At 54.2% G+C, this 18,912-nt stretch overlaps 1 protein-coding gene across 3 annotated transcripts in view; it reads right to left on the reverse strand.

The window, feature by feature from the left end:
- Window positions 1-18,540, reverse strand: part of PLA2G4C (phospholipase A2 group IVC) — a 28,085-nt gene extending 9,545 nt beyond the window's left edge. For 2 of the 3 annotated variants that reach the window (XM_079117140.1, XM_079117142.1), the window contains exons 1-12: window positions 17,661-18,540; window positions 16,284-16,395; window positions 15,908-16,044; window positions 12,617-12,809; window positions 9,081-9,201; window positions 7,900-8,040; window positions 6,414-6,467; window positions 4,848-4,907; window positions 3,943-4,092; window positions 2,815-2,973; window positions 1,955-2,050; window positions 631-785 (exon numbers count right to left, since the gene is read on the reverse strand). In XM_079117140.1, the coding sequence (XP_078973266.1) occupies window positions 631-785; window positions 1,955-2,050; window positions 2,815-2,973; window positions 3,943-4,092; window positions 4,848-4,907; window positions 6,414-6,467; window positions 7,900-8,040; window positions 9,081-9,201; window positions 12,617-12,809; window positions 15,908-16,044; window positions 16,284-16,395; window positions 17,661-17,707 (1,425 nt within the window). In that variant the 5' untranslated portion in view covers window positions 17,708-18,540. The remainder of the gene's footprint in view (window positions 1-630; window positions 786-1,954; window positions 2,051-2,814; window positions 2,974-3,942; window positions 4,093-4,847; window positions 4,908-6,413; window positions 6,468-7,899; window positions 8,041-9,080; window positions 9,202-12,616; window positions 12,810-15,907; window positions 16,045-16,283; window positions 16,396-17,660) is intronic. The other variant, XM_079117141.1, reaches the window with a different exon arrangement.
- Window positions 18,541-18,912: the final 372 nt, after the last annotated feature.

Below are 18,912 nucleotides of genomic sequence, written 5' to 3' on the forward strand. Positions count from 1 at the left end.
AGACAGTGTCTATAAACCCCACGCTAAGGGGTGGCACTGTGCTAAGTGCTACAGGCGTTAACCAGCATCAACTTAATCTGCGCGACCACCCCAAGATAAGAAGAGGAATCCGTTTTACACTTAAGGAAACCGAGGCACACGGAAGCGAATCAGATGTTGCAGGTGCCCAGCTGGGTGTGGGGCCAGGGATAACTGACCAGAGTAGCGGAGAGAAGAGCCGAGTGTCCTGAGGTGTGGTCCGGGCCAGGTAGGACCGCACTCAGGGTTCTCCCACTCAGCAATGCGAACGGAGAGCTACTGAGGGCCAGACTGCAGCAAGCCAGGCGAAGAGGAAGAAATGGCCCCCAGCTGGGCACCTGGGGGTGGGCAGGCGCCCGGGGAGAAGCTGAACTGTCACTGGTCAGGGCAGGACTCAGAGGAGCAGGACCACCTACCCGCAGAGGGGTCCAGGAAGGTCTGGGCTGGACTGAGAAGCCAGCTGGACCCAGCCAGGCCCGGAGCGTGTGGGAACTGAGGACGAGAGGACTTGCCTTCAGCACCCACTCTGCCCACTTCCCGGCTGTGTCCAGGTTCCTGGCCGCGAAGCTCCGCCCTCACCCAGGACCAGCCCAGGGCTTCTCAGTTGGTTACCTCGAAAGGATCCCCAGCACTGAAGTCAAAAGAGAGGATGAGATGAACGTGTCTCACTGGGGGCAGAACGAGTGGATAGGGCGTGTTGATGGCAAACCCCGCGTCGACCAGGTGCAGGAGCTCCCGGCTGTGCATTGCCAGGTCTTCGATGTCACCTGTGGTGACCAGGAAGAGACCCAGTGAGTCCTCACCCGCCAGCCTCCCCTAAGGCCCTGATACGGAGCGTGAGCAGCTTGGCGCACCATGCAGCTCAGCCCCAACCTCACCAGCACCCAGAGAGGGGCCCAGGCCCAGCCGGGGTTCACCTCTGCCATGGTTTCAGGTCCCCAAAGACTCATGTGCTAGAAGCATGGTCCCCAGTGTGACTGTGCTGGGGTGGAGGGACTGGAAAGAGGTCAGGCCTCGTGGGAGGTCATCAGGACCTGGAGGCACCGTCCTCATGGGGATTTGTGCTGGTCTCACAGAGTGAATTAGTCCCAGAGAGCAAGTTGCCATAAACTGAGGGCATTCCATGTACGTGCCCCCAACCCCACACATGGCCATTTCCCTTTTATTCTATTGCATGTTATGATACAGCCAAGCAGGCTGTCAGCAGAGGTGGAATAGATGGGGTCACCTGATTTCGGGCTTTCAGTCTCCAAAACTGTGAGTTGTTAAAAACTCTTTTCCTTCTAAAGTACCCAGCCTCAGGTATTTTCTTACAGCAATAGAAAATGAATTAAGACAACTTCAAAGCCATGCCCACCACTGACCAAAGAGGGCATGATTTGGAATTTTCCTCCTGCAGAAAGAGGTACCTTCTCTTGATTTTCACAAAGACAACATTTTCAAGAACACAAAGATGTCCACTATTGTTGTATCACGAGAGTGGGAACATTTCCCATGGGCAGGGGCAGCAATGCCCTGGGAGAGGATGTTCATCAGTTATGAGAGCAGAAGCTTCTGAGGTCTTACAGAGGGTACCCCTGGGCCAAAGTCCTTTCTACCCACATGGCGAGGCTCGGTCTAGGAAAGCACAGTCTATGCAAGCCAGATCCAATGCCTGACCAACAAAGAATAACGATGTGGCTCTTTGTGTCTGTTCAGAGCCAGAGAAAACCATCAGCTCTTCAGGGACAGGGCCCTTCACGATGTCTTGATGCAGCAACAAGGCCACAGGTCCTCACCATGGACACCACCCAAGGGCAGCTCCTGCATTCAGACCCGCCAGCCTTGCCAGCTCCTCCCTGGTCCTGGGGAAGCAGGAGCTGAGGTTGCCTGGCCCCTGGCCCTCCCCAGCTCCCCCATCTCCACTAGGCACCCAGGAGAGCAGGAGCTTTCTCACCATGTTTATGCAGGAAGTTGTGGGTGGTCCCCCATTCCCACTTGAAACAGCATATTCCAGTCTTAAGCAGAAACGTGAAATAGTCCCCAAATGTAGCTAAAGGGAGAGATGGAGAGGGCCAGGTGAAAGTCACCAGATGGATTTGGTCCCCGCTCCCCAAAGCCCATGCCGAAGCCCTGATCTGCATGGCAGCTGTATGTGGAGAGAGGCCTTCCAGGAGGAAAATCAGGCTAAATGAGGTGGTAAGGGGGCCCTAATCCAGGAGGGCGTGTGTCCTCATTGACTGGAAAAGACACCAGGGACGTGCATGTGCAAAGGAGGGACGGCAAAACACGGTGAGCAGGCTGAGGAAGGGGCTCAGGAGGAGCCAACCCTGTCTCGCACAGTTCTGCTGCTCTTGACCTCAGCCGCTGGTTCCTACGCAGCAATCCCCACCCAGGACGCCACACCGGCCTCCCTTGGCCTCCCTGCTCCCAGTCCCCAGCTCCTGACCTTTCCCCCTTCTCCACAGGGAACCTGTTCCCTGCAGATGGTACCAAACCTCCTGTGTACGGTCTTTTACCTACACCTACATCTCTATATGAAGTTTAATTAGTGACTGAGGCACAGCAAGAGATGAACAGCAGTATCTAACAGTAACAGAGAATGAGCAGGAGAATACACGACCACCGCAATCATGTAAGTCCGGTGCCCCGCCCCCTCTCTCTCCTCTCAAAGGAGCTTGTCGCCTGCTGCTCCGCGTTCCTGCCACTGGTAACTGCAACTGCAGAAAGAAAGGCCGTGGGGAAGTGGGGACCCTGTGCCCTCCATAACATGGATCTGCCCCTGCGGAGGCTGGACACGGGGCAGGGAGCGCTCACCCGCCGCGGCTGTCCCCTCCAGCTGCGCGAGGACCCGCTCCTGCCTCCTGATGCAGTGGGCCAGGTGTTCCAGGAACTGCTCCTGCTCCTCGGGGGAGATCTGGCTCCAGTTCTGGATCACCTCCGTCATCCAGCTGTGGTCGGGCTCACCCGCGTCACCTACCCCGGAGACCCAGGCGTGTCACCAGGGGCTCCCCCACGCTCCCGGCTCGGCCCTGCGAGGATGCCCGCGTTGCCGCCAGGCGCCCCTGGCCTCCCCCTGTAAGGGCCCGTCCTGCCGCCTCCTTCCCCGTCCCTCTCCCCCTCCCTCCCTTGCACACTGACACTGGGGTTCGGGTCCCAGCCTCCACCTCTCCGTCTTCCCCACAACCACCCAAGGTGCCCCTTCAGGTGGGAGCAGGGCACACCCCAGCCGAGCGCCTGGCACAGTCGGGCCACCTGGCAGGACACGCGCATCCCCCTCCAGCCTTCACCCACTCCTGGGACGGGTCCCAGTGCCATGCAGCTGCGGAGGGAGATGATACCCGCCGGCCTGCCACGCACTTCCCCACTGTGGATTCCCCACGTTAGGGGCTCCCCGTGGCAACATCAGTCCAGGCCCTAACCCCATCCCAAATGGGACCAGCTCCTGCCAGGACCCACAACAAATGCAAATTAGCTATCAGCGCTTAAAAATGGGAAGACTTCCCACAATCCCAGCTTTTCTGGCTTTTCACCTGCAGGATAGGAGTCAGGGCGCTGTGTCCTAACACCAGCAAAACCGTGTGACCCTGGACAAGTCATTCAACCTCTCTGTGCCATCGTTTCCTCAACTGGGAAGCAGGGAGACCAGGAGCGCCCACTTCACAGGCTGTCATGAGGACCAGGCGTGGGGACATGTGACAGACATGCAGAACACAGCCTGGCACAAGGACACTGAGCATGCCTAGGGTCCCTCCTTCCACAGTGTGACAGCTGGAGGAGCTGTGGACGAGGCCCCTTTAGGTCCCCTCTGTCCCTGCCGCTGCCCATTACCTCGGCCCCTGTCACACAGCCACACCTGACCGCCTGGCCCCTGGGGGAAGCAAGGTGAAGGAGAGAAGCCCACCCTCTGGCACCGCCTGTGCAGCCCCCTCCCTGTGCACAGACCTCTGCTCCCCGCTTCCAGCGCCCCCTGCAGTCCTTGGAGTTTCTCCTGGATCCTGGGGGATCTGGGATCTTCTATATAAGCCATCACCAAATCCAGGAGCTCCACCAGCACACCCGTCCCTGAGCCTGTCCTGGCCACTGCTGTCCCTGCTTAGAGAAGAAAACACCACGGAGCACGCAGACACTGGGCCCCGCTGGCAGGGCCTCCCAGCTCCTGCCACCCCCGCGTGCCTTGCGTGAAGGGTTGCACCTTGGTTCAGAGTGGCTCCCCCAGGTGCACAGACCCGGCCCAGGCGTCCCTCCTTGGTCCACCCTGGCCTTGGTGGGCTTGTGTGAGAGGATGCCCAGCCCCAGGCTCCAGGTAGGACAGGGCCTGAGAGTAAGGTGGGCTCCAGACCCTTAGGACCAGGCTGGGACCTCACCCCTGGTGCCACCCGAGACCTGAGCGGCTTGTCGAGGTGGTTTCTGCCTCAGCCGGGAGCAGCCCAGAGAGGGCGGGAGGGACGCCCGCCCGCACTGCTTTTCTGTAGGAGCAAAATAGAGGCCTCTGGCCTCAGCCCAGAGCCACGGGGCTTCTGCTCTGTTGCAGTGTGGCCTCCCTGGCCTGATGACGGAGTCCTGCTCTCCTCTGTGCTCCCCACCATGGGCCACGCCTCTCTGGTGACTCTCGGCACATGGGACCACTTGTGGCTCCACCTCCCGACGCCCCTGCACGGTGGATCCTGGTCCCAACCCATGAACTCTGGGGCACATTCACAGCCATCCCCAACTGCCCAGCTGACAGGGAGCTGGCTCCCAGGGTGACCGTGAGCACTCAGTGATCAGCACCCGTCGAGCCCCGAGGTCAGCAGCAGGCTCGCGTCCCAATATCCCCAGGGACACACGGTGCGGGCGGGGACGCTCACCTTCCACGGGATGATGCTGATACGTCAGTGCGAACTTTTCCCTCAGGCTGGACAGCTGGTCTGTGGGGGAGCAGGGGCAGGGAGAGCGTCAGCGTCAGCCGTCCTGGCTGTGGTGAGCCGTGCTCCCCAGGCTCCTGCGATTGCCTCGGGGAAGCCCCTTCCTGGTGCTGCCGCCCTGGGCAGAGGCCTGCTGATGCCAGCCCTCCAGAGCCGCTTCCCACTCTGCCCTCAGCGGGCTCAGACCTCCACCTTGAATTCCCTGTGGCGGAGTATTTACACCACGGAAACTGGCAAACACCAGAACCGCTGGCTTTGCTTTTTCTAGGAAACAAGGTTAGTGTTCCCACCAGACACGCAAAACTCAGACCCAACCCCCAGCAGTGGTCAGCACCGGGCCGCTGGAGGTGGGCAGTGTCTCTGGTCAGACGTTAACCAATGTGGGATGAACACAGATGTCAAAGAACAACATCAAAGCGGGAGACCTAGAACAGCGCCGGGCAGACAGAAGGCTCCACAAGTAGGTGTTGGGTGAAAGGCCAGTGACGCAGGTGTGGCTTTTTCTTTTTTTGGTGGGGCATGGGGGGTACCAGGGGTAGAACTCAGGGGCACTCGACCACTGAGCCACATCCCAGCCCTATTTTGTATTTTATTTAGAGACAGGGCCTCACTGAGTTGCTTAATACCTTGCTTTTGCTGAGGCTGCCTTTGAACTCTCGATCCTCCTGCCTCAGCCTCCTGAGCCGCTGGGATTACAGGCACGTGCCACCGTGCCCAGATAGGTGTGATTCTTAGCAACAAGAATGCTACTTAGACGGACATCCAATGGGACGTTGCTGTGTCCGGCTCTGCCCTGAGCATCTTAGGTATATCAGGCATTTAAATCTCCTGTCTGGTGTAGGAGACCTGGACTACTGTTGTCTTCATTTCATGGACAGAGACACTAGGTCACAGATTAAGCCATTTTCCTGGGTCACCAGTGTACACAAGCCACAGCTAGGACATGGGTCCAGGTACAGACCTTGGGTCTGAACCTCCACTGACCCTGCATTCGCGCCCACTGGTCAGTGACAGGAGGCAAGTCACTCAACTTTCCTGTGACTCTGTGGGTCTCAGCAAAATGCAGGTGATTGTAGCATCCTCTTCTCAGGAACTTTGCGAGGAGTTCGTGACAGAGTAGATGGTAACTGTGAACGTTCCCGAGTACGTTTATGCACCTGGCATGGTCCTCGCTGCTTTAGCAGGGTTAACTCACCAAATCCTCGTAACTGCTTCCATTCCCTCCCCATGTTATGGATGCAGAAACTGAGGCACAGAGAGATTGAGCAACTTCCTAAAGGTCACAAAGCATGTGTGAACTAGAACAACCCTTCCAAGACAGCCCATGCTCTTGGCCACTCTGTAGTCAACCTGGCTGCCCTTAATGAGGGCTGAGGAGATGGCAATAATTGTAGGAAAGGCAAATGAGAGGACCGTGATGACCAGGTCTGTCTTCTGCCATGTGTACAGGGAAGGAAGTACGTATAAAATACCTCAAGGCTTTGACCCTTCTGTTTGCCAAATACTCACCCCAAATGAATTTCTTGATTTCTTCAAGGCTGGCTAGAGCACTTCCCCATAAACCTGCAGAGAAAACAGAGGTCAAGTCACAGGGGATCAGAGACCCAGGAATCAGAGTGGGGACCTTGTCCCGGCTGGAAGAAAGCCCGGGATCAACACCTGACCCACGGGTGCCGGCATGGGCTTCTCAGCAAGACACCTACAGCTCAAGAACTGAAATCAAGTCTCAAGTCCTGGGACAGCAACAAATTAAAAAGCTTCTGCACAGTAAAGGAAATGACTCAGAGTGTAAAAAGAGCCCACAGAATGGGAGAGATCTCTGTCACCTGCTCCTCAGATAGAGCGTTCCTCTGCAGGACACATAAAGAACTCAAAGAACTTAACACCAAAAAAACCCCTCCAAAACAAGTATGCCAATCAACAAACGGATAAAACAGAATTTTGTCAAAAAAAGAAAGAAATACAAATGGTCAACAAATATATGGAAACAAATGTTCAACGTTCCTGGCAATCAGGGAAATGCAAACCAAAACTACACTGAGATTTTCATCTCACTCTAGTGAGACTGGCAGCCATCGAGAATACAAGTCATAAGTTGGGTGTGGTGGCCCACGCCTGTAATTCCAGCAGCTTGGGAGGCTGAGGCAGGAGGACGGCAAGTTCAAGGCCAGCCTCAGCAACCTAGTGAGGCCCTAAGCAACGTAGCTAGATACTGCCTCAAAATCAAAAATAAAAAGGGCTGGGGATGTGGCTCAGTGGCAAAGCACCTGGGTTCAATTCCCAGTACCAACAAAAAAAAAACAACATAAATAAGAGCAGATGCTGGTGAGGATGTGTGGGGAAAGGTGCAGTCATTCACTGCTGGTGAGACTGCAAATTACTACCACCACATTTGAAGGAGTACGCAGATTCCTCAAAAGACTAGGAATGGAACCACCATGTGACCAGCTCTCCCGCCCCTCAGACTCTACCCCCCAAAAACCTAAAATTAGAGTAGTATGGTGATACAGGCACATCAAGTTTATAGCAACATCATTCACAATAGTTAAGTCATGGAACCAGCCCAGCTGTCCATCAACAGACAGATGGATAAAGAAAATGTGGTACATATACATAGCGGAGTTTTACTCAGCCAGAGAAAAGAATGCAATTGTGGCATTTGCTGGTAAATAAATGGAATCAGAGATCATGCTAAATGAAACAAGCCAGTCTCAGAATGTCAAGTGTCAGGTGTCCTCTTGCAAACCCAGAAGTTAGACCCGCAGCCTGGCTTATGTGAGCCCTGCTGTGAACCCACTTCTCCTGGATCGTTCGCCCTCACGTCATGCCCCCGAGAGACACTGGTGACTGAGAAGGAAGAATGCATGCTCTTGAAGCCTCCAGGTCCCTTCTTTTCCTTCCAGAAATGCAGGAGCCAGGCAGAGGTGGACCCTCAGGAGAAGGGTCCTCCTTCCACTTTATAACCCACTTATCCCCTTTGGACTCTGGTACCAACCTCTCAGGAAGGTCAGGTCTCGCTCGGGCTCCTGCCTGACCATTCTGCCCTCTGTGAATTGACTTCCAAAGTGGGTGGCAGCGACGTAGGCCCTGAGCGCCGGGTAGCCAGCGTGGTGAGGGGTGAACTCAAACCAGGTCTCTGGGGAGGAAATATAGGGTGAGTTGCCAGCACAGAACCTGCAACATAGTAGGTGCTCAGGAAAAAAAAAAAATGTATGAAATGCAGAATGTCAAACTCTTTGGGGATCTCACACCCAGAGCTCCCGGTCCTTATTCAGCAGCTCCGAACGTCCCTGACATCCTGCTTCCAATATCTCCCCAAACCAGCCCCCACCTCCATCTTTCTTCTCATCTTATGGCCGCAGCTCCCAGCTATGGGAGGCTAGGATGCAGGAAAGTCTAGACGCTGGGACACAGAGGGCTGTCTGTGTGTGCCAGGGAGTCACTCGATGCTCCAAGGAGGGAAACCACTCCATCAGATTTCTGTTCTGGAAACTTTCAAAACAGCCAACCATGGAAGGAGGGGATGGCTTGGCACAGGGAGGCCAGTAATAAACCAATTACAAGAGGCCTCCCAAGGCCTGTGAGACCCAGTCCAGGACGTGGTGAGGAGGACCATGGAGTCCAGTGAGGAGAGGAGGTCTAGAGGGCCTGGGAAGGACTGGGCTGGGGGCTTCTGGAAAAGATGGGCTCCATCCACTCTAATGGGAAAACAGCACAGGCTCCACATCAGGAGGAGAGAGATGGAGTGGTGGCCCCAGGAACTACCCAGCCAGGCCAGGAGATGTCCCCACACAGGGACACTTCCCCGGGGGAGAAGTCAGGAGAGTTTGCTGAGTGACAGATGATTTCTTGCTTAGGGAACTGGGTCAGGAGGTCTTGGTCTCAGGATCTGAATTGGAGCTTCTGGAAACTATAGCACCTGGACCCAGAGAAAGACCAGGTGTGAAAGGCAAGTGCCGCCCCTTTGCCGTCCCTCTGGTGCCTGTTAGGACTGTCTGGTCCACAGGAAGCCAGCGTGTGCCCTCAGGTGGCTTCTGGGACTGCCCTCCCTCTGCCCTCCTGGGAGCCTTGCTCCTCCTGGGCTCCCCAGAGGGAAGGTCGGGGAGAGACTTCCTGGCATTTCACTCAGTGCCTCTGGGCCCCCAGCTACCTCCCCGCCTCCAGCTTTTTGCTTACTCTGGCTTTTTTCCTTCTGCCAGGCAGCGTGAAGGTCATTGTCAATGGCTGCAAATATCGGGTAGGGCATCATCCCCTCGTCCACACACGTCTTCATGCTGGACAAGTGAGAGTCCTGCAGCTTGGAGAGAAGGTACCAAGGTTGAGTGGCGGGGGTGCCGGAGGGCCTTCCCCCACCCCACGGCCCACCCTCGGCTGGAATGTCCTTTCTCCCCATTTCAACAATCGACTCACACACAACAGGTGTTCAGTGGGCAGTTCTGAAGGCCAGTATCACTTTCCCTGGGACCCTTTCTGGGTGCCCCTGGGAGGATCAACTGCAGCCTGACCTGGGGCCCTGCCCCTGAACCTCGGGGAGGTGGCCTGGTGTGGTCCCCAGCTCAGATGCTGGGGACGAGCCGCCCTGCCTGGTCTCCACACCCACGCGTCTGACTGCAAAGCCTGGGTGTTCGACCACATTGCGAGGTGAAGGTCAGCAGGCAGACGCAGGGCACTGCTGTCCTGAGCTTCCTATGCTGTCCTCGTGGGGTCCTATCAACACGGATGGCCAGGAATCAAAAGCACACATCTGGTTGGGAAATCTGGTGCCTCTGAACCCTTAGGAGCAGCAGAGGTGCAACCAGGTGGAAGCAAGGATCCACCCCATGGGGATCCCCTTGAGGCCTCCATCAGTCCCCACAGGGCACAGACCTGCGTGGACCACAGCCACTGACAAAAGAGGGGTGACAGGGCCTGAATCACCTCAAACACTCACAGTGGGAGAACTGTCTGCCTCCTCACATATTATTTTTTGGGGGTAAATGGGAATTGAACCCAGGGGTGCTTTATCACTAGGCACATCCGCAGCCCTTTTTATTTTGGTATTTTGAGACAGGGATGCTGAGTTGTAGAGGCTGGTCCTGAACTTGCGATCCTCCTGCCTCAGCCTCCCGAGTCACTGGGATTACAGACTTTGCCACCTGGCCTGTAACATGTTTTAAAGGGTACAGCACGGTAACAGGGGGTCCACTTCACCTCTTGAAGATAGTTCTGGGGCTTATTTTTAAAAAGGACAAGATTTCCTTTTCCACTTCTCCCTCTCCCCCTCCCTAACAAGATTACCCTGAGCTCTCTGTGCTCCACAGGAAGGAGATATCTGCCAGAGGATCTAGGAAGTGAATATCTCCCAAGTTAATAAGTGAATGTTAACACACCATCTGGGCTCCCTGGGACCCCCTGTCAGGGCACCTGGAATGGAGCCTTTGAAGAGCACCTTTTAAAACCTCCCTGTTCCTCCTGAGGGACAGAATCACACCCTCTGGGACAGGAGTCCCCTGTACTTGTCCTTTGCTTGCAAAGCAATGAAACTTCATTTTCCCAAAATCGTGTCCTCGTTATTGAATGGGCATCCAGGACAAGGACCGAGCTTTCAGCTACAGGACTGCACTGTCAGTGGCAGATCCTATGCTGTACAGGGATCTCCAGAACCCATTCACCTCACGGAACTGAAACCTTATGCCCTTTGAGCAACAAGTTCCCATTTCTGCCTCCCCTCTGCCCCAGGTCCTGCGGCCACTGTTCTAGCTTCGGCTTTGAGAAATACAAAATCCCCGTGGTCCATTTTTAAAATACAGTATTTAGCTTTAAATGTAAAATGACTTCGGATGCAGGAAAGGCAACTGGAGGGGACAGCAGGGGGAAAGTTACAAGCCGCTAACACCAGGGGGTAAAAATCCACAGCCCCTTGACAGACAGGAAGTGAGAAGGAGGCGCCGGATGGACCCCCAGAGCCAAAGCTGTATGTGCCCAAAGGCCAAAGGCACTCCACCCAGGGGAACCTTCCTACCAGGAGGGAGAGAGGGAGGTGGGGAGAACTAAAGGTGTATTTCTTTAAATAGCCTAATGGTCATTATCAGCGGATGCCAATGCCAAGTGGTCAGTACCTCTTTCCCTAATAGCTGGGGCCCCAAAGCTTGTGGATCAGCCCCGCCCTCCGGGAACACCTCGGGGACAAAGGCTGAGCAGACTGCCTGCTCTGCAGGCCTGCTTTGGTTTTAACTGCTGTGCGCCCCTCTGCAGGGAAAGAAAAAGCTTGTCCTGCCAACAGAGCAGGCCAATCCCCGAGTGTTCTTTTTTGGCTTCCGGGGGGCGCAGGACCCAGAGTATTTCCAACATGCCGAGGCGAGTTTGGCTGTCCCCGAAGCCTCCCAGAGGTGGAACTGCGCGGCCTGGGTCCTCCTGCGCCTGGCTCACCTCACCTGGTGTAACCTGAGGGAAAGGGCCCCATGAGGAGCGCCAACCCACACCTCCACCACGAGCACCCTAGAGCACAGGGGGTCTCTGGGTGTTTGGTGCCTTGATTGTGACAATGGGGTCCCAGGTACACACGTATGTCCCAACTCATCCAGATGTGTCCATCAAACACTTGTACGTGTCCAATTCGGGGACTACCAGTCACATCTCTGTAAAGCCCGAAGGCAGCAGGTTAAACTATGGGGGAGAGGACGTCCCGGCCCCAGGCTCCCGTCAACCACAGGCAGCCGGTCCCTCTGTCAGCCGCACCCGACCCCCAATGACACATCTGGTAGAAATCCTGTGCAGTCATTACTTTTCAGTCCCCATTCTATAGGTGAGGCTCTCTCTGTCCCTTCCAATGCCTGAGAATGGGACAGGGTCAACCCAACCCAACTGGGAGGAGGAGCCTGTTAGGTCGGAATTTGGACGACAGTGTGACGGAGAGCAGAGCAACTGAGGCACAGGGAAGTGGGCCACACGGCGACCAATCAAATGGCAGGAAAACTCCACTGACCCTCACATCCACCTGTCACTCAGCAGGACCCCGGCCCATTCCGGCCTATAAAGACCCTGGGCAGCTGGACCATGTGCGATTTTCTCTGGCTCCCTATCCTGACCTGAACCCCCCGGGGGTACTGGGAATTTCACCCAATAAAGCGTGCTTGGGCCACTTTCTGTCCGATTTTATTTGACCACTAGCCATGTCCCTGAGCTTACAGAGCTCATTTTGGGATCCCACTCCACAGTCACTCAACCCTCCTGCTCTGAGAACTGCACCCCATGTGGAGGTCACCCTGGCACCATGGACATTTGGACCCTGGGCAGCATCTGCCCTGAGTTGAGATGACCGACTGGTGACTTCAGGAGACTGGGGCTTGGTCCCAGGCTTGGAGGCTCCAGAGTGGACGCCAGCTGCTTTGGGGCTGGGAAAACATTTTCCACTAGGTTCACAGGGAAGCTGAGGAGCCCAGCCTGCCTGTGCTTAGGACAGCAAGTACAGGGACAGGTGAGGGAGCTGACCGGGCTCCCTGCTGCCCTGGAGGCGCTGGGAGCTTTCCTGGAGAGCGCGTTACTTTATTTTTGGCATAAATGAATCAGAGTCTGATTCTGCCACTTGCAACCAAAGCGACCCCACTGTCTTGCACCCTGAAGCAAGATCTGAGTGCCCAGAGCTGGAGACTTGAGAGCCTTAAGAGGCGCGAAGGGAGATGTTGGCCAAGAACTGTCCCCAGGGCCCCAGGCCCTCTGCTGGCCTGACTTACTTCTCGGGTTTGTTTGGAGACGACCAAGTAGGCCCAAAAGTCAGTCAGAGAGTAATTCTCCAAGGTCCTGGCTGACCGGACTGTCTCCTCCAGGCTCCTGCGCCAGTCCCACTCCCTCTGGTCAAATCGACGTTTCAGTTCGGCCTCGATGTCCTCTGTGTTCCCGTCCTTGGCATAGAAGGAGGACATTGCCCTGGGGGCAGAGGATGTGGGCTGGGTGGAGGACCTGACATGAGGACCTAGAAGGCTGGGAGGGCCTCCATTAACCTGCAGGCCTCCCTCCTGGAAATAATCATTCATTAAATAAAGTAAGTGAGACGGCAGAGCAGGAAGCTCCAGGGAGGCCTCCAACAGCCTCCAGGGTGATGGGAAAATGAAAGCAAGATAGAAATGATTGATGAGAGCCCAGGAGCATTCTTCCAGACTAACATTTATCCAGTGTTAATAGGCAACAGTCACAGGTGTTATCTGTAGACATTTATAACAAGCCAACAAAAAGAATGATAAGATTATTCTCAGTTCACGAGGAAGACACTGAGGCACAGAGAGGATAAGCAACTGCTGCAAGATGACACAGGTCATATGAAGCAGATCTGTACATTTTCCCATAGTCGACCATCTCCACATTATCTTCTGTAGCAGACCTGACAGCATCAAGTTGAGAACAAGCCCAGATAGGATTTTCTAAGCAGGAGCACCTGCCGGTTCCTAGTAAGGAGACTTGATGTCCATTTATTCACTAACTAAATAGTTCTGCTGTTCGTGATACTACTTCTTGAGTGCTGCCTAACCTGGCGCTGTCCAACATGATCAAGACAACCACATGCAGTTCTTGAGCCCCTGAAATGTGACGACTGTGACTTAAGAAATGGATTCTCAATTTTACTTAATTTTCATTATCTTTAAAAACTGTTTATATATATATCTTTTATAATATATATGTATATTTTAGTGGTAGTTGGACATAATGCCTTTATTTCATTTATTTTCATGTGGTGCTGAGGATTGAACACTGTGCCTCAAACGTACTAGGCAAGTGCTCCACCACTGAGCCACATCCCCAGTCCTTTTCATCCTTATTTTAAGACAAGTCCTCAATAAGTTGCTGAGGCTGACCTCGAACTTGCGATCCTTTTGCCTCAGCCTCCAGAGTCGCTGGGGTCACAGATGTGCGCCACCATGCCTGGTTTATTATTATTTTTTGAAACAAGGTCTCCCAAGACTGGTCTCAAAGTCCTGGATTCTAAGTGATTCTCTGGCCTCAGCCTCCCAAGTACTGGGACTACAGTACTTTAACACCTATAGTACTACACCTGCCATTTAAATTTTAACCTGCAGGCCTCCCTCCTGGAAATGATCTTTCATTAAATAAAATAATTAATTTTCATTAAATAATTAATTTTCATTCATTAAATAATTAAATAAAATAATTCATTAAATAATTAATTAAACAAAATAATTAATTTTCATTTCCCTCCTGGAAATGATCATTCATTTAATAAAATAATAAAATTTATTCATTAAATAAATTTTAAGTGGCAGGTGTAGCTTACGCTGTTTCTATGGGATGCACTGTTTACAATTGTTACACTGTTTACAACAGCACAGAGGCTAGTCCTGTTAACCTCTCTGACATTTGAGGAAACTGAGGCACAGCACGGCTGCATCGGGCTTACAACAGCTCACAAGGACAGCTCCCGGGAATGTAAGGCTTGCCTTTTACCCACAGGCTGCAGCCCCTGCACCCTGAAGGAAATCTTGCAATTCCTGGTGCAGCAGCGCCACCTGGAGTTAGCCGCAGGGCGGTTCTGCTAAGCCCTGTGCCCTCTGGCAGGGAACCCAGGGATCTCAGGTGAGCAGGCAGGACCCGCCTCTCCCCTCAGCTCTGCGACTCTGCTCTTCCTGCTGGTTCTTGCCATTCATCATTAACCTTCTGCATACTCAGCTCAGACGCCAGTCTAGCCTCACCTCCTGCACTGAAAACATGCCAAGGTGAACCAAGGAAGGTCTGCCTTGGACTGAGAAGCAGGCCCTGAGTCTGCTTCATCCCTGTCACCGGGGTTTCTTGAATGAGAAAGTCCTGCCCAGACTTGATGCAGTGCTTTGTCATACAGGCTGGGGAGTCTCACGGGGCTGTGTTTGTCCCATCCACCTGAAGTGTAAAGCCCACGTGGATGGGGGAAGATCCTGTAGCATCAGCAAGCACTTACTGCATCGCCTGGCCCAGGCCTTCTGTGGTATAGGGAAGGTATTTGGGGTCTGTCACCTGTTGCTGGCACAGACCTCCTAAAACTCTTGGGAGTTCCAGATGACCAGTAGTCCCTTTGGCTCTAATGAGATGACTCTTGGCCCAGGGGCCTCTAAGGTTTAGGGTGGGGGCTGGTCACCAGGAAGACCAAAGTTTGGAACTTTCAGCCCAGATCCCCACCTCTGGGGGTGGAGGGCGAGAGGGGCTGGAGATTGGCTTCAACCCCCAAGGGGCAATAATTTAATCAATCATGTCTCTGTAATGAAGCCTCCATAAACCCTAAACCATAGGGTTCTGAGGGTTCTGGACTGGGGGACACACGGAGGTGGAGGGAGAGTGTTGTGCTCAGGGGCACGGAGCTCCGCGGGCCCCAGCCCGGCCCTGTGCACCTCCTCTTTCTGGCTGTTCCTAAGTTCTCTGCTTTACAGTAAACCAGTACACGGAAGTAAAGTGTGTTCCTGAGCTCTGGGACCTGCCTAGGAAATTACGGGACCTGAGGAGGAGGTCATGGGAATGTATAGCCAGTCCCTCAGAAGACCCGGTGGCCCAGAACTTGGTGTCTGATGTGGAGCCAGTCCTGTGGGGCTCAGCCCCTTTCACTGGTGGGCTCTGACATCACTCTGGGTCGACAGTGTCAGAATGCACGTGAATCGAGGGACACCCAGGGGTGTGGAGGTTTGGAGAAGAGCACTGGAAACAGCAGGGTAGTGGTCACCAGAGGATGCGAGGGTGGCGAGGCAGGGGCGAGGCGGAGGCTGCTAACCAGAACAGAGTCACCACCAGGTAGGAGTGAGCTCTGGTGTATTGTGTCATTCAAAATATTATAATTGTAATATTAATTAATATAATAACATAAGATCTGAATTATGATTTCCAACCTATTTTAATGCACCAGTGTACAATTTGTTAAATTTTGGAAGAATTGAAAACTTGTGACTTCATGAGTTCAAAAAGGAGGAAAAAAACAAGACAAGGCAGCAGGCATTTGATGTCAGGAGGGAAAACCTCACCCTCCTGACCCACGGAAAGTGCGGCCAACTCACCAAGTGGACCCCGAGACGCCGGCGAGGTAGGTGACAGCATCCAGCAGCCCCTGTCGTCTCAGCTCGCTCAGGACCCCAAGATAGGCGATGTGGGCCCGCAGGCCCCCGCCGGAGCCCAGGACTGCGATGACCGGCGCCTGGGCATCAGGGAGAGGCCAGTTAGAGGGTCTGCTCCTGCAGACGAGGCTGTTGCTTGGGCAGGGGCAGCATCTGCCTCCTCCCACAGTGTGGGGGTGCAGGTGGGCTTCCTTCTATTTCCGCCCTCGCTGCTGCCCAGCCTGGTGGAGGCGCCCCCAGAACCCTGCACAGGGGCACCGTGGGGCCCAGGAGCCTCGGCCGCGCTCACCTGGGGCCTGGGAGCCTCCACCTCGCTCACCTGCTTGGCCTGGACGTGCAGGCCCTGCAGAGCCCTGAGCACCTGGTCACTGCGTTTCTGCACGGCCGCCCGCTCTTCTTCCTGAAGCCCGGGAATGATGAAGACCTCAGAGCTGCCGGGAATGAAGCAGAAACAAGACCCAGTGAAAGAAGATGAATAAAACAGAGTTTATCCAGCGTGGTGCCGACCCAGAGGGTAGCCGGCCAGTGGCTGGGTGGCAATGGAGCAAACGAGCTGCACAGAACCAAGCGGTCAGGGCTGATCCCACACCAGACCTCGAACACGCGGAATGAAGGCCAGAGCTGTCTTGGGGATGACATGCTGCAGTTACAACATTTTGGATATAGTGAGTATAAATTCAGTTGGCCCTCGGGGTCTGCAGGTTCCACGTCTGCAAATTCAGCCGACCTCAGGTCAAAAACACGGGAAAAACCGTGTGTGCGGAAGATATATGGACTTTTCTCTGGCCCTATTCCCAACAGATACAATGCCTCAGCTATTTATATGACGTTTACATTGGATCAGGCATTGGAGTCATTAGAGATGATTTACTGTACCCGGAAGATGTGGGTGGGTCATGTACCAACACTGCGCTGTTGTATATTGTGAAATTTATAAACTACATTGGAGCATCTGGAGATTTTGGCACCCAAAGGGGAATTGGTTATGGTCTTGGAACCAGTCCCTCGGGATACCCAAGGAAGACTGTTCAGTAGACTATTAAGAAGACCGGCAGGGTGCAGCCACAGCGGATGCAGCTTAGCAGCCTCCAGATGTCAAACAGAATTGCCACCAGGCCCAGCAGCTTCACTCCCGGGTACACAGTTAAAAGACCCGGAAACAGGTTCCTGCAAAAACTGTGTGCCCGTGTTCCCAGCAGCACTGTTGTGACAGCCAACAGAGACACACAACCCTAGGTCCACCGAGTGACTACCAGTTAGCAGAGTGAGGTCCGGCTGCACAGCGAGACATCCATTGCTCAGCCCTGAAGACCTGCGGCCCACGCGAAGGCATGGCTGGAAACACCAGTACAGGCAAGGGTCAGGTCCTGGGTGATCCACTCATAGGAAGTACCCAGAACAGGCAGATCCAGAGAGGCAGGAAGCAGCCCTGTATGTGCCAGGGATGGGGACTGGCAGCAGTGACACTCTGTGGGTATGGACTCCACTTCGAAATGTCCTGGAGCGAGGTGGAGGCACCTTGGAATGTTCTCAGTGTCACCAGGTGAGTCACTGTAAAATGGCTACAGAGGTAAATTTCATGGTGCCTGTATCATTCCGTAATAAAAACCTGCGTAGGGAAAACAATGAACACCACCTATTTCTCTCTACCTCGTACCATACGGCTATCAAATGTGAAATTGCGCGTGTGACTCACCTGTTTTCATCGCTCAGTGATGATGTGCAGGGCTGCCGGTGGCTCATCTTGTGCAACTGCCTCAATCTATTGTATTTGAAACGTTTTCTGTGATGGTCGCACGCCCACCTCCCGCTGGGCAGCAGGTTGAAGGAGTCCTGCAGACGGTTTGGGTTCTAGTAGGGACTCCTAGCTGAGGGGACAATTCCAGATGAGGGTTCCCTAGAACAGATGGGTTCCTGGAGCCGTCCTCCCTGCATGCTTCATTACCCAGCAGACATTCAAGTACCCGGCAGAGAACTGGGGTGGGTGGCGGGAGGGAGAGAGGGTAACTCAGTCCTTCAGCAAATTTGCTGAAAGCCCTTTGGGGAAACTGTCAGTGGGCTCCCTGGCTTTGGGCCAACTTTGTTCTTGGTAATTAACGGACCATTCCCCAGCCCAGAGGATAGGGGTCTCCTCAAACCATCTGTGCAGACGCAGACATTCCCAGGACGAAGCTATGCCAGAGGACAAGGCCTGTCCTGAGCACACCTGTCATTCCTGCAGCCATTGCCCACCCTGAACGTGGCCCACACATAGCCGGGGTCTCCTGGCCTTGTGCTCTGTGTCTGCCCACCATCTGCCTGGAGGTATGGGAGACTGACTCCGGGTGAGCATGGGCAGGGGACCTGGTGAGACCACACACACCAGCATTGCAGAGTCACCGGGCTGCGGTCCCTGATCTGTCCTGGCCCCATCTTCATCCTGAAGCCCCTCCTGTGTGAAAGGCCCCTGTGAGAACATCTCAAGTCCCTACATGTGCAGCTAGGAGGCCATCTGTGAGAGACCCTGGCAGTGAGTCACCACCAGCCTCCCCAGGTCCTTTTATCCACTGAACACCCTCTGCCTCTGTGATAGAAGCTGGAGGAAAAAAAAAAGAAAAACAAAAAACAAAAAACAAAATCCTACGGGTAAAATCAACTCTGGGGACGGAATTGCCAGGGGGAGTTAGTTGCTCTGTCGGGGACCAGCAGGGGTGACAAGGCTCACACAGCCAATATAGAATTCTTTAAAAACTTATCTTGATGTTTTAAAATTCTGTTTCACAGCTGATCTGTCCCTGTCCTAGTGCCTGCTAAGAATGAAACTTTTTTTAGTTTTCCATCAACTTAGCTGGTAAGTAGTGTCCCAGGGAAATCCACCCTTCAGGAGTGGGACTGCCGACTGGCTTCCATGACCTAATCACAAGGGGAAAGTTTAATTTGGGGTACTTACAGATTGTGGGGGGGCCCAG

This window comes from Sciurus vulgaris (assembly GCF_902686455.1).
Source record: "Sciurus vulgaris genome assembly, chromosome: 17".
Lineage (NCBI taxonomy): Eukaryota > Metazoa > Chordata > Mammalia > Rodentia > Sciuridae > Sciurus > Sciurus vulgaris.